Source organism: Pristis pectinata, chromosome 1 (assembly GCF_009764475.1).
Source record: "Pristis pectinata isolate sPriPec2 chromosome 1, sPriPec2.1.pri, whole genome shotgun sequence".
NCBI classification, from domain to species: Eukaryota; Metazoa; Chordata; class Chondrichthyes; order Rhinopristiformes; family Pristidae; genus Pristis; species Pristis pectinata.
In genome coordinates, this window is record NC_067405.1 from 95,657,974 (window position 1) to 95,683,477 (window position 25,504).

The following is a 25,504-nucleotide window of genomic DNA, read 5'->3' on the forward strand; positions in this document are numbered from 1 at the left end:
TTTAGATAATCTGTGCTCCTAATTAACAACATGTGTACATGATAGTTCACTTCATTTTTCACAAAAGGTTAGCCAAGTTCCTCCATCTGAAAATGTACAGAAACTTCTATTGCATATAATTGCAAATCTGTGTTGTTACTGATGTTTCATATGGACAAGATTTTGTATGCATAATATTGCTCACAGAAACCAGCAGTGTATGTTGTAATACTACGACAAATTTCAAATATGGAAATGCTGAGGATTCTAACATTACAAGAAGTACAGATAATTTGTTTATGAAACCATAGACCTCAAAAAATTGCTCCCCAAACCATCAATTTAGCTGTACATGTTGCTGTTAAAACTGTAGCTTGGACAGGATTATTTCAGAATTCAGGGAGAATGTTATCCAGTTATTCTCCTGCACTTATTAATTGTGCAAACTTCACTATTTTCATGGCTGACTCAAAATAGAGGACATTTGTACTTCATGTCCTAGTCACAGCGGCCTGGATATTAGATGCACTGATTTACCTCACATTCCTCAGCTTGCATCTTCTTTCATTGATAGGTTCCCAATTGAGAGTCAGCTTGATCAACAGGAATGGCCTTCAGTTTGGTGGAAGAACTCCCAAGCAGGCAGATTTGATCCACGCCCAAGGAAGGCCAGGGCACCCTAACCCAGGGTCTTCTAATAGGGTGGGGAGCACTGTGGTCAGATGGCATGGAGGAAGAGCTTGGGAGGATAAGCAAGTACTTCAGCTTTTCCTGGCCCATGCATCTGTTGACTTTTCTGAAACCTGCAAAGCAAGTTACGCTGGAGCCCACCAGTATTATAAAAATAGTCAAATTGCCACCCTGCCTCTGGCATAGTATTGGGAAAAGGTATTTCAGCGATGTTGGTTGTTTTGCACTCATTTTAAAGCAGATTAGTGTAACTAGATAATTCAACATCAACTTTCATTGTGCTTCACAAAAGTACATAGAATAAGTTATAATCTATGACATGACTTTATTTGGTTAGCGTGGCTTCATTCTCCATTCCACAACAACCTAACACAAAAATAAGCTCAGTAGTACTCCCACACTACCAATGACTCACTGGTCAACAAAAAAAGGCAATCACTCCCCTAAGCTTTCTCAAAACTAGTGACACTAGAAGTTGTATACAGCTTCATGAGCACCCTCTCTTCCCATGTGGTTACATCCATCTCTCAAGTGGCAGGAGGAAGAGCATATACCTGTCCAGCAAGAAGAACAGAGGTTGCCAGGGGTATGAAAGGTTGGACAACAAACACTAATCTGCCTTACTCAGCCATTCTATTCAGTTTTTGGTAAAGTCTTTCCATTCAGCACACTGAAGGTTTACCTTGCTGGATGGCGGTTATGCGCAGCTTTCTGACAGCTTCTAAGTGAAGCCTCCTGACACTGAGTTTGCACAAGTAGAGCAACTTTTCTGTTGGCTTGGTGCCCATTCTGGCAGAAAGTTGAATTCTGCTCTATTGAGCAATAAAAGGTTAATAAAAATCCTATAATATGGCAAAAAAATAAACCCCCATTAAGAACTAAATCTTTACAGAAAGGTGTTTTTGTCTCATACATACAGGCACAATTAGCCTTTTTCAACTTCTTAGGAATTGTTCTTGATTAAATATCTTGGCTGATTGAAAGTTTATTCTGGATAGTCCTATCTATAATATTGCAAGAGCACTTAAGTATTATCAGCAAAATCATTAGGAGCATTAACCCAGTTATTGTATTGTGCATAGTTTATCAAAGAGCTCAAACTTCAACACAGTGCCATGACTTAAAATAAACAAATGATTATGAAAAAAGGACCAAATTATTAAAATTGTAATGAAGTGTTTCAAATATTTAGTGCAGCTTACTGTTTGAGAAAAAAATCTGGCCCAGACTGCATCTGCAGGCAAAGGAAATTAAAACAATGACACATCTTACTCACTGCATTGCAATGTTATGCGATTTCCCATTCATACTTGTGTACAGCACCTGTTGAAGAGGGATTCTATATAATCCCAATAAATTTCAGTTTTACTTTTCAAGAATTTTGTCCAGTTTGTATTGAAGCACCAAAATTATAGTTCAGAGACCATTGCACTGCAGTACACAGTGAATGATCAATGCAATTCCAACTCACTTGAACAAAATGCTGCACCTTTGCTGTCAATAGACAGGAAATTGTGCCTAAGAAGTGTTGCAAAGCCATTGAAGAGATTGCCTTGTACAAATTCAGCTTGAATTGGCTATAGCACCATTCAAATCAATATAAATTGAGATTTACAATGTTCACAAGGTGCATGGCTAATCTGAAAACACATGGGCCAGGAAATTACTCATGCCAGGAAAGACATATTGAAGTGGCATCATGTATGGAGTACCTCAGCCAGTTTTGTGCAAGAATCCTGGCAAACAGATTCTACTCTGCACGAGGCCCAAGGGTAGATTCATATAGTTGTACAGCATAGAAAGAGGCCCTTCGGCCCACTGTCTATGCCAATCATCATACCTATATATATCATTCACCTGTATTCATTCCATATCCCCCTATGCCCTGCTTATTCAAATACCTAACAAGATGCCTCTTAAATGTTACTGTTCCTGCCTCCACTTCCTCCTCTGGCAGCTCATTCCAGATACTAACTACACTGTGAGAAAAATTTACCCCTCAAATTACCTTTAACCCTCCTCCCTCTCACAATTTTATATACCTCCATTATTTTCACTTTGTTCCAGGGAAAACAGACTTCAATCTTTCCTGATAACTCAAGCCCTCCAATCCAGGTAACTTGGTAACTTCCTTTGAATCTTTTCTGCACCCTCTCAAGCTTGACCATGTCTTTCAGAGAGTGTGGTGACCAGAACTGCACACAATACTCCAAGTGCAGGCTAACCAACATTTTGTACAACTGTAACACAATGTCCCGGCTCTTATACTCAATGCCTTGGATGATAAAGGCAAGCATGCCATTTGCCTTCCTCGCCACCTTGCCCACCTGTGTTCCCATTTTCAGGGAGTTATGTTCTTCTTCCCTAAGATCTGTTCTCCAACACTCTTCAGGGCTCTGCTATTCACTGTGTATGTTCTGCCCTGGTTTAAACTTCCCAAAATGCATCACTTCACACTTGGAGTTAAGTTCCATCTGCCATTTCCTTGCCCACTTTCACAGTTGATCTGTATCCTGTGGTAACCTTAGACAACCTTCTTCACTGTCCAATATACCACCAATTTTGGTGTCATCTGCAAACTTACTAATCATGCCACCTACATTCTCATCCAAATCATTAATATATATGACAAAGAGGTCCCAGCACCAATCCTTGTAGCACAGTGGTCATAGGCCTCCAAACTGAAAATCAACCCTCCACAACCACCCTGTGACTCCTGTCACCAAGCCAATTTTGTATCCAATTTTCTAACTCAGCCTGGATCCCATGCATTCCAATTTTCTAGACCAGCCTACCACGTGGGACCTTGTCAAAGGCCTTGCTAAAGTCAATATAAACAATGTCTACCACCTTGCCCTCATCAATCCTCTCGGTCACCTCTTCAAAAAACTCATTCAAATTCATAAGACATGTTTTCCCCATGCACAAATGACTCTTTCTAATTAATCCTTGCCTTTTCCAAACACAAATAAATCTGGATCCCTTTTCAATAACCTTCCCACCACTGATTTTAGGGTCACTGGCCTTAAGTTCCCTGGCTTATCCCTCTGCTGCCCTTCTTAAATAAAGGCACCTTAGCCATCCTCCCTGTCTCTGGTACCTTTCCCTGTGGTTAACAAAGACACAAAATCTCTGCCAAAACCCCAGCAATCTCCTCTCTTGCTTCCTATGCACGATCGTGTGGCCCTATGAGATGATAATTGAGGTGGGGTGAGGGGATAGTTAGGGAGATTATGATCGGTGATTTGATGGAAAAAAGGAGGGCTGGAGAGTCTTGCATACAATTGGGAACTTTAAGTGCATCAGGAGCAAATGAGGTTGGTGGGGAGGAAAGAAATGGAAAGGGGAAATGGGAGAAAAAAAGACAAGGTACAGTATGTAGAAAAAAAGAGTAACGTATTTGCAACCCAAAAGGTGCTTTGGACTTAGTGACAGGTTACAAGCAAGCCTGGAACGTCTTACCGAATACCAAAGCAGGTCTCAACTCTCCACTTGTGGTCTGCTTCTGTACAAGTGATCCAAACTATTATGTAGCCATGAATGCTTAAAAGACTTTTCTGCAAAGGATGTCTAGTCATGCACTCACAACATCAGTCATCACTGAATGTGCCTGGCATTTAGTGTTTGGGCACTGAGCATGAAAAAAGCCAACCATCCCAAGTGTGCTTCAGCAACATTAGGTAATGCAGCATTACAGGGGAGCTTGCACGTATGGATGGTGGAAAAGGAGAGTTGGCCAGGAGGGTGTTGCGAAGAAGTTTATTTTGATTCAGTATATTTACAGGTAGGAAAAAGCACACCAGTAATAGTGGGTTTGAAAAATTCTAGGTTAATTTTCCTTCCACAATGTTGAATTAAATGTTGCTGCATCTTCAGTAATTTTTCCAAGGTGGTCATGGAAAAGACAGATCCCTGACTCAGGGATTCCCCTCTTTTTAAGGAAACAAAACAACTGTGATCCTGGTTATAACACAGCATTATACTCATCAGAAAAAATGTTAAGCCCACATTGCAAGTCTGGTCACACAGGCTTTCATAATAAACATTTGAATCCTTACCCACCTACAGATTGGTTTCTGTTTAGTTCATGGAGTACTTGGGAATGCACTCAGACCTATTTTAGGTTTTTAAAAATGATATCATACAGATCTTTGAAACTTCACTTAATTTGATAAAATGCTTTATATTATCATTGGCTGCAGATGATTAAATAAACTTTAGTCTTTATCATATTAATGAGGGTAAAATGTAGAATAGTTTATAGTAATTCATTCACATGGCAGTATCAAATCAGCACTCATTGTTTCTTTCACTCCCAGTATTTGATGATCCTGGGTAGGGCAATTTATTCTCTCCTTAGCCAAATGTTATTTCTGTGAATTACACCTTTTCATCTCATTTTAGTGGTTTTCCCCAGTTGTTTCTCCCCTCCTTCTGGGCTCTGACATGCTCCACGACACTCAGTTGAGATGCAGCAACCTGGAGAACCAGTTACAGGACCTGCAGCAATCTGGAGAACCACATTTGCAGATGATCTCACACGAGTCATCCTTCCTCCCCATTGAGTTGGTGTAGCTAGAGGAAGGCTTTGAATCCACAGCACCTTTGGGCCTCTGTCAAGCAATAGCCAAAGTGAGCATAACACAAACTTACCATCAAACTATATTGCAGCAAAACACCCTAACCATACTTTCCAACAAATGAATGAGACCCATCACACCCCTACCACCCGAAAAGTACTCAGATGCATGCAAGCATGAATAATCCTCAGTACTACACAAGAGCTCAAAACCCAGTAAAAACACAAATGGTCGTGTCTATAAGCAGCAGCATTGGAAATGTTCAAAAAAAATTCTCTCCACAGTCGGGATGTTGCCCCAATACTGTTGAAAATTCCTAGAAACATCCAGTACCAAACCTCATAAGCAGAAAATAATCAGCCTCAACCAATAAATATCAGCAGCAAAAAACCTACACATCAGATAATAATTGAAATATAATGGTCATCTGGGAGGAGATTGAAATTTTAAAAATGACCATTTTTAAAGGGCGGGAGACACCATGAAGGACTCTGATGGCCATCCAGGCTAGAACTTACCAGGAACCCAACTCTATGATAAATGGCACAACATTTTCAAATTGCATGCGATCAAACCTCCTGTACTAGGATCAGGGCTGGCAACCCTTGCTATTAGAAGTTGAAATCGAGCTCAAAAGGAATCACAATCACTATGAAGAACCTGACCATGTTGTAATTTCATCATTAAGTATGTGCCTTCTTCATACAAAGACATCTTTCAGAGTTTACAACTCACAAATCTTTTGAATGACCTTGAAACTATTAATCTATCATAACATTCCATTGTGCTACAACCTCCTTGTTGACATATTTTTGATAACATTTTGTAATAACTTTATCAAATAGGTTAGCAACTGCAAAGGTAAATGTTTAGTTGTTAATTTAATGTGAGGTTGCTTTTAAGTGATAAACACCCAAGTAAAAATAGCTTCCAAATAACATTAGCTGAGATACTGAATCCTGCTTCTTTTTATCAGCACAACTGGGACCAATGTAGATTAGTAAGTGACAAAATGACAGTGGTAACATTGCACCAGGTACTTGCAGTTGTTTTTCACCTTTGTACCAATCATGTGATTCACATACAACAATGACATTATTGTGTGTGCAACTTTTCTTTTGGAAGTCTGTGCAACAATTGAACTATGTCAATCCGGGAGCAACCGTTAATTGACATTCAACTGTCACTCGATAAACAACCATGTCTTATTAACATTTCAGTACAGGAGACTCCCATACACGGGAAGCTCCTCAATCAACCTTTGTTTCAAGGCCCAACCATGCATGAAACCAACCACCTCCCTAGACTTTTGACCACTAACCTCTGATCGACCACCTAACCACCCCCAATGTACAGTTTCCAGACTGAGGCTGGGATAATCCAACCTGACAATGCCCATTCACCACCCCCTCAGCCCTTGACCACTAGGAAATCCTGCCTGGGCCTCCAATTTGTGCCAAAACAACCCACCCACCATTAAGACACCGCACTTACCCGATGCCAGTACTCCTACAGCAGAACAGTAGCTTAGATATTAGAAGAGAGGCATTTTCCAATATCTAGGCGACTATAAGCATGTAGCACAATCATTTTCTGATTGCCACCTCAACATTATCAACCAATTTTGTTGTCAGAAAACAGACTGTGTGTCACTTTCTGGCAATGTTTATTTTCTCTGCCAGCAGACTTACCTTAAAGCAAAAGCCTTACACACTGAAGGGTAAAGATGTGGCATTCCAGATGTACATTCTATTCACATTCCTGGCTTCAAGCCAGAAGGATACAAGGCCCAGGTAATCAATCCATTGTTCCCTGACACTTCTTCTCTCCATTCATTCATAATCATCAACATGAAATGAGATTCATTTTTCACATCAGCCTCCAAGTAGCTGAAGAGTTTTCCCCATTCTTTTATCTCCTCTTTCTTTCCTTTTCTCCTTTCTCTCAACCCGTTGAAGTATTCCCTATTTTTTTCCCCACACAGCTGGGCTCAGGCACATTCATACATGTACCTAAAAAGGGAATCTCAAATAACAAGCAATCTCAAAGAAATACTGACAAGTTAAAAAGCAAAGTTTTTTTGGTAAATTCAAATGTAGGAATGTATGCAATGGCACAGTCAGTGTTTGAAAAGACAGATTAATGTTTTAGGCAAAGGCCCTTCCAGAAGATCCTTTTCTTTTCTCAGCTGCAGAACAGTATTTAGTTCTTTTCCCCCCCAGTAAAACCAAACCTTTGCAGAGGACCTTTACAATGCAAACACAATCTGTAAGCTCATGTTTAGAGTATGCTGTGAATATAAAGTATAATACAGAACACATGAAGTTTGCTATCATAACCTTAACCACTATGCAATTCTTGCATTGTTGCAAAAAAGTGGATCTCTAATGACATTGCTCTTGCCTAATCTGGAAGCAAACAGGCTGTGATGTTCACCCATTAATACAGATTGTCACTTTAAAACCACTGCTCAAATATTAGCAGCAGGATTTCAAAAGAGCTTAGTCCAATTAAAGATCAGTAAATTGTTGTTTATTTCAGACTTAAGTCACCCAGAAATATGTGGTCATTTCTTTTTAAAGTGCAGTTTTGCACCGATAGCAAAGTCCATCAAAGCAGTTAACCACAGCAGAACCATACCTGTGGAATTCTCCAACTTTGGGAACTTCCAAGGAGGAAATGGTGACAAAACCCATCTGATTCAGGTTACCACCAACACCCTCATCCCCCTGCCTGCCCACCCCAAGTGTTGGCTCTGCTTCCCAACTACTCCCTCAAACAATGCAACAGAGACATGGTGCCATCTAAACATGTAAATGAGTTTGTGGGCAGTTGCCTGCCGCCTACCACACTTCATTCAAGGCGTACTCAATAAAAAAAAAAGCATGCAAGTGCATATGAGAGTTTGGGGGTTAGGACTGGGCAGTGCAGTGTGCTAAAAAGCTACTACTGTCAAAAAGTCATACAGCACAGAAACACACTGACCATTGAGTACCTATCTATACTAATCCCATTTATCAGCACCTGGTCCATACCTACTATGTCTTGGTGATTCGGCACTCATCCAGAAGCTTCTAAAATGCTGTCAGAGTCCTTGCCTCCATCACCATCTCAAGAAGTACATTTCAAATCACAACCTCTTTCTGGGTGAAAAAGTTCTTCCTCAGATCCCCTCTAAACTTACTACTCCTCACCTTAAACCTATGCCCTCTGGACTTAGACACCTCTGCCATGGGGAAATACTTCTTACTATCTATCCTATATATGCCCCTTATAATTCTGTACACCTTTCTCAGGTTCCCCCCACCCCCACCACCCCGGCAGCTTCCTCTGCTCCAAGGAAAACAAACCCAGTTTATCTAGGCTGCCCTTATAACTGAAACACTCCATCCCAGGCAACATCCTGGTGAACCTCCTTTGCACCCTTTCAGTGCAATCACATCCTTCCTATGGTGTGACAAACAGAAGTGCACAAAATGTTCCAGCTGTGGCCTGACCAATGTTTGATAAAGTTGTAAATAGACCTTCCTGTGCTTATTTTCTGTGCCCCAACTAATGAAGGCAAGTGTTCTGTATGCCTTCTTCACCAACCTACCTGTGCTACCACCTTCAGGGATCTTTGGACTTGTCACCAAGGTTCCTTTGTTCCTCAAAACTCCCTAGGGCCCTACCATTTATGGTAGGTGTTCTACCAATATTTAACTCCCCCAAAATGCATCAGCTCACAAGAAGCAGGATTAAATTTCCCTGCAATTGCCCTGCTCAATTTACCAGTTGATCAATATCATCTAATAGCTTGACTACCGTCCTCAACATCAATAACACCACCAATTTTCTTGTCATCTGCAAACTTACTAACTGTATCTTCTACATGAACATCCATGTCATTAATGTATATAACAAATATCAAGGGTCCCAGCACCGGTCCCTGAAGTACACCACTGGTCACAGGTTTCCAATCACAAAAGCAACCTTCCACCATCAAGGTTCTGTCCCTATTACCTAGCTAATTTTGGATTCAATTTGCCTTGATCCCATGGGCTCTAACCATTTGGACCAGTGTTTAACATGGAACCTTATCAAAGGCCTTATTGAAGTCTATGTTAACCACATTAACAACACTACCTTCATCAATACATTTAGTTACCTCTTCAAAAAAAAAACTCAGTTAGATTAGTCAGATAGGATCTCTCACCTACAAATCTACGCTGATTATCCTTGATCAATTCTGGACTTTTCAAGTGTAAATTAATCCTGTCCCTCAAAATTTTTTCCAATAATTTCCCTACCACTGGTGTTAGATTAACTAGTCTATAATTACCTAGCTTGCCCCTGCTGCCTTTCTAATCAGGTTTAAATATGTAAATAAGTGAGTTAGCGAGTGGGCTGAGGTAGTCCTTGCACATCCATCTTACTTCATTTTATGTGCTCATGAGATGCTCAAAAAGGTTAACAAGTGCAAGGTTAACAAGCTGCTGGTGGAGCTTTTGCAGGAACCTGCAGTAAATTAGAAGGTTTGTCAGGTATCTGAAACTTCTTGATAACAGAACCTAAGCAGTTACCCTCGCTTCCCAGCATCATATTCGGACTTGGAGAGCAAATGTTCTGGGCCAAGATATGTTGGAGCTCTGTTCTGATAACAGGTAAAGTGAATTTTCACCAAATGGCAACTGTACAGCACCCTTTTCCACAGCTCAAATAGGCAGATACCAAGTACTGAGGTAGGTGGAAAGGGTTAGAAAAACCAACATTTCTTTGAAAGAGAGGTAAATGAGAAGGGAACTCATAATTGGGCATATGAGACATTAACTAGAATAGGTTGGTCCTGAGCACGTTTTCATATTAAACCATGACTGCAGGATAAAAGAACACTGGAACAAACTAGTAAACAGCAAGTGTGGGAATCCATTCAGGAAGCACAGCTTCCTAACAGGAGATAAACCTTTCAAGTAAGGAAAAGCTCGAGTCTGTCAGATGTTACAAGGTCGAGGGGTTGGAGGGAAAGGGTTAAAGGAGAGTGATCCTAATTTATAGTTACTGTAATTACCTTTGTAATATGTTTAGATATTATGCAGATGTAATTTGTGAATTAATTTGGTGATGATTAAGAGGAAGTTGAGCAAGTCATCTGGACTGGATTTCCCCTTTTATATATTCACAATTTACCACGGGAATTTTCAGAGTCGATGGTAGGAACTAGTATTGCAGCTGTACAAAAACATCTCAGATAAAACTATAGCCAGTGCTGAGCATGTTTTCTGCACTATATTTGAGTTGAAGGGATCTTAGCCTTTGCTGATTTCAGAGACAGATGAATGCCATGTAAGGATATGGAAGCAAGGGTGAGCATTTTTTAAATAATGACTTTGCTGAGCCAGGTGTCCATGTAGTAATTACTGAAGTAATAACCAACAAGAATAATGTAGAGTGAAAAGAAGTGGCCTGCAGAGTGTTGGATAAGTTCAAATTTATGAAGGGTGAAAAAATGGCTTGGTCTTCCATTACCAAGCCAAACAAACTTGGTAATAGTTCAATCTGCAAATAAATTAGGCATGGATAAAGGTTATAATACGACACAAGCCGAAGCAAAGTTAGTTTGGTTAGCACAATGCTTTACAGCGCCAGCAACCCGGGTTCAAATCCGGCCACTGTCTGTAAGGAGTTTGTACGTTCTCCCCGTGTCTGTGTGGGTTTCCTCCAGGTGCTCCGGTTTCCTCCCACATTCCAAAGACGTACAGGTTAGGAAGTTATGGGCACGTTATGTTGGCACCAGAAGCGTGGCGACACTTGCGGGCTGCCCCCCAAAAACACTACGCAAAAGATGTATTTCACTGTGTGTTTCGATGTACATGTGACTAATAAAGATCTTATCTTATCTTAATTTTGTTAATGTTAATAGAGGCTAATGTTAGAGAGGTCGATAGTTTTGATATCTAGTCAAAAGCTAATCTTGAGTCAAATGTGAGACCAAGGTTGAGAACAGTTTGGTTCAGCCCAAAGAGACCAGAGAAAGGGATGGACTCAATGGCTGGTGAATTGAGTTTGCTTTGGAAATTAAAGACAATGGTTTTACTATCCCCAACAATTATCTGAAGAAAATTTCTGTTCATACAGTATTGAATGCTGGACCAGTTGTGTAATAAAACAGCAGCGAGAAAGGGTTTGTACAAATGGTGATTAGGTCTAGCTGGATATTGTGGATCTCGACCTTGGTGAAAGAAAAGTCCACCTTCATGGACCTTCTAGCAAGGGTAGTGGAAACAAGGGAGAGAAATTCAAGATTCTGGTTTGCTGTGGCAAAAAGAAGTCAGAGGTTATTTCTGACCAATCCCCAAAATATGGAGTTATCCACCTAATTTCCCAATTCCTGTTCTAACTTTCCTCTGACAACATTCCTGTGAAGCTCATTAGGAAATTTCCTACTTTACTATGCCCTGTATAAACTCAAATTGTTGTTGATTCGGAGGTATTGTCTATATTCTTCTATCTTAAATTGATCACTGAAGCCATTCTTCCTGTTAGTAGTTCAAAAATTGCTTCCACAAAATTATATTTATCATCCCTTGTTCTACCCCTGGAATTAATTCACTCAAGCTACTGTTGTATCGCCTGCCAAATAATGAATTGCATCAAACTGATTTGAGGTATGCCTGTAGCATATGGAAGTGTAATCTAATTATGAATACAGAGCAAGGCATTTATCACCGTGCCTTGTATTATTCAAAAGATTGAGGGCATTGACCGAAAACATCTAACAACACTAGACGCTGATAAAGTGAATATTTTATTTTTCATTGTGCACATGATCAAATGATCTTATTATGGATCTGGAGCATAACCTGCCATTTAACTTGAATACAGTTAAGAATACCACTTGAATCAACAAATGTCCAGAGTTTATGACATATGTATTACAACTTAAGACTATAACTCATCAGTAAAGAGCAAACTTTATAAAGTGTAAAAAAAAATCCAATAAAATATGAACCTGGACCTTCTCTTGCTAGTTGGGTTACTAGCCAGTTTTAATAAAATTTTATTTGGTGACAAATGACATCTATTGCCAGGTGAAAATATTTTTCTACAAACTGCAATAGTGACTTACCATCTAAGAAATGAAATTAACCAGCCCAACTCTAGATATCTTTTTCTTCCCTGGTGCAATAAATGAACAGACTGAAAATTAGTCCTTCCTGCAGCTCAGCCCAAACTGTTGAAAAAAAAAAGTGCGTGCAAACAAAAGCAAAATTAAATCAGAAATTAATGGAGTTAAATCTGTCTTCCATTTGTTAATAAGTTTAATTGGCTAAGCCAATCTTCCTTGCATACTCTCTGGCTCGACCTTTATATTGATTACATATTAGTCAGAGGTATAGCTTACTTCTAATCGGGAAGAATATAGTTATGTTCTTCCCCATTAGAAGAAAGCATTGCTGTAATTAAAGTAATAAGATTATGGAAATACTCTGACAAATCATATTCATTTTTTGAAGCTCATCATGCTTTTAATGCATCATTGCCATGAACAAACTAAAACCTCAATTAGTATTGCAACAACCAGTCACGTTTCCTGGCTCCTAATCAAAATACAACACCCCCACATATTGTAACAATAAATTCGGTCTAGACTGCTTAACTGGACATCGTAGAAGAAAAATTTAGCAAAATGACTCATAGCTTGAGCCATTCTACTTGATTATTTAGACTCAACTGTACATATGTTTATTATTATTCAAATCAATATTCTGCCCAAATCTTGAGTTACAATGACGACAAAAGAGGTTATATCATTAGTAAAACCATTGGCCTTTGCCACCATTATGCCTTGAAACTGATCGTTGCTATCAGACATACAATGCTCCTCCACAGATTGCACTAATTTGCAACTTGCTTCATACAATCAAGGGAAATCAGCTGAACAGTTAAGAAGTGACGACATAGTTTTGATGTAAAATACCCTCACAGGTTAATTAGATCTCATGGAATAAAATGCAAGTTTTAATGGCATACCAAACCAGATTTCCTGCTCCTCTGGCACCACTAAAACAAAATAATAATTTTTGGAATGTGGACTACAATTCCCTTAACTACTTCAGAATATAATGACTTAATAAAAATTATTTTCAATTATTTCAGCTTTTAAGTGTGTATTTACCAATCATTATGTAACACCATGAAATTTTTAAAGCTATCCAGATATCTTGCTCTTTTTCCTAATGTGCCTGGCTGCTTAGCCAGCTTGACGACGTCACAAGTGGTGGAAGTCCAGGACCTCTTTGAACCAATGCCTAATGGCAATCAATGTTGAAAAGGACTGGGGGAGAGTTAGGTGGGGGTAGGGTTGGGGGGGATGAAGTGGGGAAGTACAGGCTATAGAGATTCCCAGACCTTTGTGGGCAACTTTCTTTAAGGTCAATGATGAACATTTTCACTTCACCCTTCAACACAAAGTCCAAGACCTGGAATTAGCCAGCTTTTTTTTTTGCTTTTCACTGGTACAAAATCATAATAAAATTACATCTTATACCTACTTCTCCATCTGCCAATGAATTACAGCCTTGAAATCAATCCCCTTTGTTGTATTCAGCAATTAACAAAAGTATCCATTATAACTACCTATCAGCAGATATTTGTTGACTTTTTTTAGATTTTAAAATGGGGAAAATAAGATATAATAATTGCAAGTCTAACAAATAGAAGCTATTCTGATAAATCTACATGATAGGCAGAAATTCATTCAAAACTGAACAGAGTTTAAACTGAAGTAACTCGAGTGCAAGTTAAATATGCACAACTTCATGGAACTGAAATTGACTTTCCCGGAGTAGACAAGGTACTGATTATTAAATTTTAGAGTGAATGGTGTATTTCTGCTTATTAACAAGTTTCCTTGGACACATAAATAGCTCTTGATTCCTGAACCAATAAGTTTTGTAACTGCAAATTAGAGGGGAAAATGCAAAACCAAATAGACAAAACCATTAATGTCTGTAAACTTCAGTAAAGGATACTTCTGTGTCAAGCTTCACTCCCATTGTAAATTTATTTATTTCTCCTTTGGCATTAACTGTCATTCCTTCAACATCTTTCCAGCTTTCTTTCATGCCACCCAAAGTCTTGGAGCATTTATATTGGGAGCGCTGATGCATGAGGAAATGAAAATTCTTGCTATTCCAGTCATTTCAAATCATTCAGAAAATAGCTTATTCATAAAGGAAAAAAGAAATTTGTGGTGTGCCTCAAAGCCAAAAACAAAACAAAGCCACTGCGCCTTGTCCTCCATAAGAAACAAATATTGAAATAAGTGTCTTAGTCCAGTACAGATTCTTCATTGAAAAGAATCTGGCACCTTCTGTTCATGTATCAAATGTAAACTGAACTTTGTACCCAAAGTTTTACAGTTTCCGGGAAAAGAGTATCCAAGGTAATAGAATTATTATTTATCTACTCAATTGACCAGATCTTAAACTTTGTCCTTTTTCTGTAACAAAGATACAGGTGCTCATCATTTAGCTAAATGTACTCCTCCAAGACTGACTGTTGTGAACAATTTTTTTTAGATTGGAAGCGTTATAGAATTTAAGCTGCATTTTCAGTGCATTTGGAAGAGGAATGGGCGGGCGAGGGCAGGTGCTGGAAAGAGATGGTGGTTAAGTTAATGAAGGAGTTCAATTCTTCTTCGGCATTGCCACTTCTCTGTTAATACAGTGAGGAGCTCATGTTCGTTAGTACGCAAGAGTAGTACAGGATAACTTACAGAACAGTCATTAAGTCTGACTACTTGCAAGATGAAGATGGCACAGTGACAGGCTTCAAGCCTCCCTTCGACAATACTATTAAGAACAAGAACAACCGTATGCACCTAAATAGTATCTTTAACATGGTAAAACATCTCAGTGCAGTTTTTCTTTTTTATGCATTTTGTGGTTTGAATTGGCTAATGAGGCCAGTGCGGTAACTGCAGACTCTTCTACAGTTGGGGGCAGGAAGACAGGCAAGGTGGGCTGGTGGGTAGCTCGTGAGGTGATTTTCTCCTTCTGCCTCTCATGCAGAGCTTCTGTGTATTCTGGTACGTGGCCTCAAGGTTCTCAATATCATCCTAAATGCTCCTTCACCATTTTAACAGTCGTTGGCCAGAGATTCCCAGAAGTCAGCAGGGATATTGCATTTCTTCCTGGAGGCTTCAACAACATCCTTGACTCTTTTTCTCTGTCCACCTGGTAATCTCTTCCCATGCCCTAGCTCAGAATAGAGCGTCTGTTCCGGGAGTCTGGTGTCAGGATACAAAGGATGTGGCCTGCCAAATGTGGTTGACTCAGTGTAATTAAAGCCTCGGTACTGAGGATGGTGGCCTGGGAGAGGACACTGACAAGATTTCGCTTATCCCTCCAGTGAGTTTCAATGACTTTGCAGAGAGAGCTTTGGTGGTATTTTTCTAGTGTCTTGAGATGCCTGCTGTAGGTGGTTCAGGATTCGTAAGCAGACAGGAGGGCAGGGATCACTGCCTCCCAGTCAACCATGATGGTGTATTCACATATAACGTGTCAGAGCATGGTTGATCCCCACACTACTCTAACAGTCACACTTTTTGCAACCCAACCCCCAGCCTCACATCCACTCACTATCCTGGAACCTTGCTACCAAAGCCATTTCTCCCTCCTCCCCACTCTGATAAGGTGAAGCATACCTCAAGCCACAGGTACCGAGGCTTTGCACCTTGTTCCCTTTACGGCCTTGCTAGTGAACTGCTTTCAAATGCCTTTGATGATCAAAGGCAGTTCAAAAAGACTTAAAGGAAAAATAATTTAAAAAGTAATAAATTTAAAAATACCCTGTGATATAAATTAATTCAATATTTTTGGTAAAGTAAACAAAAAACACCAAACCACTTACCTTTTCAACCAAGGTCAATTATCCCATTTAAATGAATAGAATCATTCAATATACACCATTTGAGAGGTTAGATGGGTCTGCATCTGGCTTGTTAGTGCAGGACATTTGCATTCCATTCCTGGATTCGATGGTAAGCAACAGAACTGGAGGACAGATGCACTAGCATTCAACCGCTGGGTCTTCCCTGACCCTACATTGAGACAACCAGCAGCACAAGATTCAGACGATGATGCAAGGGCAAATAACCAAATGGGTAGGTTCTAAGTAGAATCTAAAAAATGAGCAAAAACAGGTTGAGAAACAGATGCTTGAGAGAATTCCTCTGCTCAGAACCTTGGCAGATGCAGCCAAATCTATCAAAACTGGAAAAGCACAGATATCTTGGAAGAGTGAAGGGAGATTCGGAGGTAGTGAAGAGCAAGGCCACATTAAAAACAAAGATAATTTAGAACAGGAAAAGGTAATTCCAGTGTTCATCAACCAGGAGCCACTGTAGGATGGTGAGCACAAGCACGATGTGAGAATGTGGCATGGTGCAACTTGGATTACAAACAACACAAATATTCACGAGCTCTAATTCACAACAGGTCATTCGGGTGCCCAGTGTGCTGAGTCACAAACTTATTGTGCATCTGTAAATTCAAATACTCCTTGATGTTGATGAAAGAAAATTGAAGGAGTATAATTCCAGTTTTAAACAAGGGCAAGAAATGTGGATTTTGGCAAATGAATTTTTAAACACGAATTACAGAGAAACCACACTTGGCATGTTGATTGTGAGCTTTCCTCGCTCACACTTTTAAGTACGTTAAATTGTTAGACAGCTGAATTATTAAAAAGCTCTTAAGGTCACATTAAAATTAGATCCAACTTAAGGAAGTGCCATAGGCTATCACTACCCTATTCATGGAAGGGTAGCAAAAAAAATTGGTAATGATTTATTATTGTCACATGTACCAAGGTACAGTGAAAAACTGTGCATGGCATGGAAAAGCAATAACAGAATGCTGTTAGTGTTCCTATGTATTCCATCCATATCATGCAAAAATGGTTGGTCTGCTCCATTTACATAAATGTATTTGGCTTTAACACTATATTTGCTTTTCAGTTCAGGTTTTGTTCAAAATAAAGTGTATGTACCACACTAAACAAATATACAATGTGATAAGCATGTGTTTTCTCATCAATCCTGCCATTTACCCTGTAGGCTATACTTTTCTGACCACCAATACCAAAATCTTGGTAATGAACGTTGAAAGATACTGCAATAAATTGTGGGATCACCATTAAAATCTGTCATTCTAATGAGCCCAAAGACAAGGCAGAATGGAGAATCAGCTTAACTGATATAAATGTCATCACATTCCTTTTATTTCCACTCTGAACAATTCCACCCATGAACACTGCATCCTCTAACAGCTTGACTCCCTGCTGGGATATTGTTTTCATGGTACCTATCCCTTTCCATTTTTCAACCGGTTATGTGTCACCTGGCTGTTCGATTGCAGAGGGAGATACCATAGTTGAATGCATCTTCCATCTGATATTCTCATGCGTATATTCCAGATCAGTACTCCAGTCTCAGCTAATCACAATCTACAGGCCATCCCTGGGTAACAAACAGGTTCCACTTTAACAGACGTCCATAGTTGGTTTCGTCCACAAGTTGGAAAATACACAAAATCACTCAATGTGGAAACCATACCTCCAGAGTATTGTAAATGAATGGCATCAAAAGCATGCAAGACTGATAAGAAAGAACAACAACTAAAAGTGGAGAGAGAGAAAACTAGTTCTGACGTTTGTAGGAATGAACATTTGTACCTACATCGGACTTTTGAATTTAATATTACTGGAGCTTGTTCATATGTAGGGGGTGTCCATAAATCAGGCCTTCATAACCTGGGGACGGCCTATATGTTGAACTTTTAGATGAAAATATAAGATATTGTGTTCAAGTTTGCTGATGATCCAAAACTGATGAGAAAATAAACTATAAAGAAGGCATGGAGCATCTTCATTGGTATATAGACATACTGAAATGTGGATAATAAAAACTATAATGTCCGGAAATTACAGATTTTTTTTAGAAAAAAGGTATACTTTTGTTATATTCTAAATACAGAGACGTTGGTAAGTAATTGTGTACACAGAAATCTCATTGTTCTGGTACACAAAGTACAGAAATTTAACATGTCGTTACAGTAAGCTATTGGGATGGCAAAATGCAAGATTGCTTTTAGCACAAAATGGTTGGATAAAGAGTTGCTTTGCGTTTATACAGGGATTTACTAACATGGCACCTGGACTATAGTGTGGAACTTTGGTTTCCAAAACAGCAGATGCTGGCCTTAGAGATAATGCCACACAGATTCAACAAAAAGATACGCAGGATATGTGGATTGTTCTTTGGAGAACAAATCATGTAAATGGGCCAATACTCAGTGGAATTTGGAAGAATGATTGGTAATTGCATTGATAGATATAATATCCTGTGCAGGATTAACAGAACAGATGTTAAGAGATTGTTTTCTCCAGCAGGAGAGCCCAGAACTGAAGTTCATTGTATCTGGAGAAGGGAAAAGTCATTTACAAATGAGATAAAAGATAATTTTTCAGTAATGTCGAAGTGTCATATAGCACAGAAATAGGCCCTTCAGCCCACGAGTCTGTGCTGACCATTGACCACTCATTTACACTAATCCTACATTAATGCCTTTTTAAAAAAAATATTCTCCCCACATTCTCATCAAGATCAGCCCCACTCTCACCAACAACCCCTCCCCATTCCCCAAGTATGTTCTAATACTCACACTAGGGGAAATACATAATAGCTAATTAACCTGCCAACCTACATCTTTTTGGGCTTTGAAAGGAAACTGAAGCACCAATGGAAACCCATGTAGTCACACGGAGAATGTGCAAACTCCAGACAAACAGCACCCGACACCAGGGTTGAACCTGAGTCTCTGGCACTGTGAGGCAGCTGCTCCACTAGCCACGCCACTGTGCCACCCACCAGAAGAATGTGAATGCTCAGGCAATGGGTATGTTCAAGACCAAATTTTTTGAATACTAAGGGTTTCTTGAGAGATATGATTGGATAGCAAAGTGGCATATGATTACCTACGATCTTACTGAATGCCAGAGAACACTCGAATAGTCAGAAGCTATCACCAATGAGTTTTATATATGAATTGAGAATTTCATAATACAAAGTAGAAGACCACAGACAAGAAATGTGAGTCAGTATTTCAGTTCATTGCTGATAAAAATCCAGTTAGGTCAAAGATGATGGCAGAATATAGTCTTAATGGTAGGACTCTTGGCAGTGTGGAGGATCAGAGGGATCTTGGGGTCCGAGTCCATAGAACACTCAAAGCAGCTGCACAGGTTGACTCTGTGGTTAAGAAGGCACATGGTGTACTGTCCTCCATCAATCGGGGAATTGAATTTAGGAGCCGAGGGGTATCGTTGCAGCTATATAGGTCCCTGGTCAGACCCCACTTGGAGTATTGTGCTCAGTTCTGGTCGCCTCACTACAGGAAGGATGTGGAAGCCACAGAAAGTGTGCAGAGCAGATTTACTAGGATGCTGCCTGGAATGCGGAGCATGCCTCATGAAAGTAGGTTGAGGGAACTCGGCCTTTTCTCCTTGGAGAGACAGAGGATGAGAGGGGACCTGATAGAGGTATATAAGATGATGAGAGGTATTGATCGGGTAGATAGTCAGAGGCTTTTCCCCAGGGCTGAAATGGTGGCCACAAGAGGACATAGGTTTAATGTGCAGGGGAGTAGGTATAGGGGAGATGTCAGGGGTAAATTTTTTTACTCAGAGTGGTGAATGCATGGAATGGGCTGCCGGCAACGGTGGTGGAGGCGGATACGATAGGGTCTTTTAAGAGACTGTTGGATAGGTACATGGAGCTGGGAAAAATAGAGGGCTATGGGTAAGCCTAGTAATTTCTAGGGTAAGGACATGTTTGGCACAGCTTTGTGGGCCGAAGGGCCTGAATTGTGCTGTAGTTTTTCTATGTTCCATGTTCTAATAAAATTGTAGTCAGTCTTGCTCAATCTACACAGATCTTGGACTCCATCGACTAATACATAACATTCCATGTTTATCTTGGACCTCCCCCAACTTTGACACTTATTGGAGCTACCTTAAATATTTTTTAAAATATCTTTTATGATACTGTGCTAATCACATCAAATCTTTTCCTTCTTTTTAATTGCATGAAAAGAAGAACAAAATTACAGGGCCATGGGAAATGACAAGTGGGGTTAAATGGATATTTATTTCAAAAAGATGCAGGCTGTGCCGTATGTTCCACTCTATTTAAGTAATCCAGTTTAGTCACTCAACCTATTATGTACCTTCAGAGAAGGACATATCCCACTATTACTATTACAGGAGACTCCCTGCTCTCTATTGTCATCTCAAAGTCTAGTCTAGACAGGGATATTGGCATTTTCTTTCATCCATGGGGTGCAATTTGCTCCATTACTCTCTGCAGCTTAAACCAAAAACATTTAAACTCAGAAACAAACAAATTAAGGTTGCAATGAGAAAGGTCATTGCCAGGTGGGTCAAATCACTAACACTGGGAATCAATCCTTCAGATGAGCACGCAATAAAAAAAGAGCCTCTGAACTTTGAAACTATTTGAACCTGACAGCTGGAAAGCTATTGACTAACTGTAAAAAGGTGAGTAAAATCCATCAAGGGATGATGTGGATGAATTGAAGAATGTCTGGCTTCAGGGAGAATTGTCATGTTATATGAACATTCCTCTGCCAAAATTCTACTTGCAAATGCATCAAAGAATGCATAGCTTGATCCTTGCTTGCATTTCAATCGTAATTTATAACTGAATTAGAAAAGCTAACTTTGTTGACCAGCACAATAATTTATTTTATGGCTGCAAATGTAACTGGAATAACAATAAAAACAAGGCCTTGTATTCCTATAAAGTTTTTCATGACCTCATGATGTCCAGAAGCACTTCAGAGTTAATAAAATACACTTGAAATAAAAACAGAAAATGCTGGAAACACTCAGCAGGTCAGAGAGCATCTGTGGAGAGAAAAATAGAATTAACATTTCAGGGCAATGGCCTTTCATCAGAACCGTACAATGTTAAGAGTCTTGTTCTAATTTGAAGAGAAAGTGAGGGATGGGCAGAACAAAGAAAATGTTTGTAAGAGTGAAGACCAACAGAATGAATAACACAAGTGGTTGTGGTGCTGGCTGAGAGGGTGGCGAAGACTTGTTAAATCACAGCTGATCTATCTGGAGGAGATACAAAGAGATGTGAATGGAAGAAAAAGATTGAGAATGGAGGAAAGAGAAAAAGAATCAATGCTGAAACTGGGATACAAAACACCTCAGTTCCTAGAAATTCAAAATAAGTGAGAATGCTGGAAATACTCAGCAGGTTAGACAGCATCTGTGGAGAGAGGAAAACACTCCACAGATTGGTCACTGACCTGAAATATTAACTCTCCATCCACAGTTGCCGCCTGATCTGCTGAGTATTTCCAATAATTTCTTCCTGGCTAATCCAGTGGAGAAGGGACAAGAAATGGCTCAGAAAGGAAAGTATCTTTTCTCGATCGTCACTTGGTCGAGTTGAGAGGAACATGAGTGCTCCTTCACGATCCACAGGTTTAGGTTTCTTTGGAGCGAGGGGCTTCTTCCATTCCATTCCCTCCCGAACCTTCTCAATAACCAAGTATTTATCTTAAACCAACATACAATAATATGAAGAATTTGCTGCACGTGATAGCGACACTAGTGATGTTAGGTGAAAATGGTACAATATCAGGCAATGCACAGCTAAATGTCTACATCCAAGGAGAGCCATTGGACAATGAGGATGGCATTTTCCCATTTCATCACTGAAATGTATCAAATAATCAATTTTCTATTTTATGTCAACACTAAGTTAACACACCACAAAAAAGTTAAGTCTTGTCATTTCAGCTCTAGGCATCTTTTAGCCATGTGATAAGCTATGAATTATCTCTAGCACTAAAAAATTACCAAGTGTGGAATTTCAATCGTTCAGGCAATGAATTGTAGTTAGCTATCTTTATAAAATGTGAACTTTACAACCTTGTCATTTTTTTCCCTTTAATCTCTCAAATGTTCTAACGCCTCTCTGCTACTCCAGATATAACTGAACTGGCACCAAAATATCCCATCTGGAACTAAAATATATGATCAAACAAATCATGAGTTTTTTTTTGAAAAAACAGCAAATTATAGTCCAATGTTTAAAAGTCCATCAGGAACTGAACCCTCAAAAAATAACTATTTCCCACTCATATTTGTTCCCAGATGCACTTTTGTTCACACAGAGGGAACAATGAACCTCACCTGCTCTTGAGGCACAGCAGTTTACGTTTATGTACATAAGAACAACTACAACTCAAACTAAGTGGTGAGATATCGTCATTTTGATTTGAAAAAGAATAAGAGTATAATTTTCAAATCATTCTCCATAAAATCTATGAATGATATGAGAATTTTTGATCCAATGCCAAAAATAAACAGATTTCCATTATTATGCAGCTATTAACACATGGTTTGCATCACAGCCCTATTTCCATCTCTCTGAGTACTTTTGCCAAAACAGCCAGCTATAGAAATTGAGCATTTTTATCCAATTAAAAATGCAATATTTTCACTGTCGTCTGTTTTTTCTCCAAAGTTTTTGTTTTAAAAGTTGACTTTGTCATTTAACATCTGAAAATTTACTCGTTACATTCTTTTAATGTGTACAACCCTGAAATGACGCATAAAAGCAGAATGTTACTTCAGTCAGAGCACTCTAAGGATACATCAAACACTTGTGGTTTTTCCTGATCGCTGCCTTGTTCAATTCACACATGGTTATTCCAAAACAACTGAAGACAGTTTAACCAGCTGCCATTGCAACTATGAATCTTTAACTGAGAAGGATGTATTGCTTGTCAACTTCCCATAACGTGGAGTTTTGGTTTTCACTCATCTAAGAACAGGCTTTCGAGACCAAATTTCCACCACACTGTTGTGTAGTTCTTTTAATTAAAAGGTAACAATTGCAACGGTTGCCTCAAAAGGAGGCAGTGAATAATCCCCAGAACTACACTGAGAAGAGCCATACGAAAGCAGTTGACAGCTATCATGGTCACAATTTATAGCTGGTATAATGTTTAAAGCAACGCCGTACTGTAAAAATAAATGCATTGAATTTATCATTGTAAACAAAAATTCAAGCAGCAGCGGAAATCTGGGGTGTTTATCCCTGGCTGAAATTATTATACACAGGGACACAATGTGAACAGACCACATTGTGACTGTTATATGTTGTACACTAAACAGATGTGATGTGCAAATTGCACTAACTTAAGTTTTTTTCCCTCTGTTGATTTAACATGCTTCAAGTCTACCACACCTTTCACTAATACATTAAAAGAGCGGTGGCGCAGCAAAATTCATTCACAATTAACTGGTTTAAAATGTACTATTTTCAACACATAATTGATTGATGCATTAAGATTACACTCTTGAAACTAAACCTGGAGAAACATCCGGAAGGTTTTTAAAGTTTTGTTTTGCTTTTGACACGTTGTGCCGTTTGGTGGCGTTATCCTCCAACGACATTCTCTCTCAGGTGAGTAAACTTGACAGCCAAGTAATTTAAATCTGCCTTACCGTGGTACTTTAAACCAAAAACATTCAAGATGCAATCCATGACACTGCACAGATTGCGCCCGTTTAAAATAAGCAGGTTTACATTTAAAATAAGAATGCGATAGAAAATACTCACCTTTGCAGACTCCTATCAACGGCCCTCGGTCTAGTCCGGAGCTGCTGTCCCCGTCCTCCCCTTCCTCGATACCGGGCAGGCTTTCAGTCACACACCACAGTCCCGTGTCACACTTGCCCAGCTCGGCGTCCAGCTCGCCACACGTGTCCCCTCTCCGCCGGGCGCACACCAAGCAGCAGCCGCAGGCATCCAGCACCCTGGCGCCCGGGCAAGCTCGCGGCTCCTCGCACTGCTCCCGGTTGCACGGCTGGCAGTCGCGTGCCCGTCCGCTCACCGCTCTCCAGCAGCCAGACCACAGCAAGCAGACCGCGAGCAACCCGGCACCGTCACACCGCACCCTCAGCATGACAACTCCCGAAACAGGCAGAATTTGCAACAAACTTTTGAAAGATGCCTTGCACTACAGAAGACTTTGCTGCTGCCTTTCACACTTAAACTAAACCGCCCTGGTGCTGCAACGCTATCTAAACTCAGAATGTTTTTTTTTGCAAATAAAAAAATTTCCACTAGCGTTTCCCCCCCACCCCCCTTTTACTTCTGAGCTCCAGTCCTTATTGTTAATATGCTAAACCAACCCCAGTTTAAGCAGCTGTGCGTGAGTGGAGCAGATTGCAAATGCGCTCTGGTTCCCGTCGCTGTCTGTGTGTCTCCGGCTGCGTCCTGAGCCAGCCGCGCGCTCCGCTCTGATTGAGCCCCGGCCCGTGACGCGCGCCTGATTGACAGCCCCGCTTGCCCCTCCGTCCCTGCGCGCAGCTCACGCCTGGCGGGCACCCAGCCAGCTGGAGGTCGCGCTTGGTGGCGACCCGCAATTAAACTGCACGCTGTTATCAGCGAGGGGTTGTAGCCCGAGCGGCAACGCGAAGCAGATTATTTTCGGTTTAAATTGTCCCTTGCAGCGTCCCGCTACGTTCTGCCCACGGTTTTATTCAACATCTCCACTAAAACAGGATCGAAGATTAGCAAATAAGCGAGGGAAATTATTGACAATGATTAAAGCCCAGTTGTGATGGAAATATAAGACATTTGCAGATAATCCTCAGGAGTGTTGCTTAAATCGTTTATTTACAAAGGGTTTTGTTCTCATTTTGTTGTTTCCATTTTTTTTTGCCTTCCAGGTACTTTTGATTCCATTGTATTCCAACCTCGCATTGTCACTCTGGCTGGTCTCTTCATGTTGGAGAAGAAATCAGCAACAGCCAGGTGTTTCTTAACTTGGGGGAGACGGGGCGGGGGTGTTATCAGAAGGTCGGAAGAGAGATTCAGAGGATCCTGGAGCAACTAACCATCTGCTGGAGGAACGCACCCTACAGCGAGTCGAGCAGCATCTGTGGGGCGAGGAACTGTCGACGTTTCAGGTTGAAACCCTGCGTCAGATTTCAGCATCTGCAGTCTCTTGTGTCTTCAGAAGATCTTGGAAGGCAATTGGTAACACCGAGGGCTCCCTGGCAAGATAATGCGAACTCAGTGCGAATTTCCGGGAATTGCAGTGATCCAGGTGCCATGCAGACGAAGCTGGGAATGGATGAGGTCCATCCTTCCCCAGTTC

At 40.2% G+C, this 25,504-nt stretch overlaps 1 protein-coding gene across 1 annotated transcript in view; it reads right to left on the reverse strand.

Annotated features, from left to right (window-relative positions):
• The window catches only part of LOC127577027 (cysteine-rich motor neuron 1 protein-like), a 200,976-nt gene extending 176,356 nt beyond the window's left edge, over positions 1-24,620 (reverse strand). Inside the window, exon 1 of the mRNA XM_052027894.1 lies at positions 23,959-24,620. Within this exon, the coding sequence (XP_051883854.1) occupies positions 23,959-24,304 (346 nt within the window). The 5' untranslated portion in view covers positions 24,305-24,620. The remainder of the gene's footprint in view (positions 1-23,958) is intronic.
• Between the last annotated feature and the right edge of the window lie 884 nt (positions 24,621-25,504).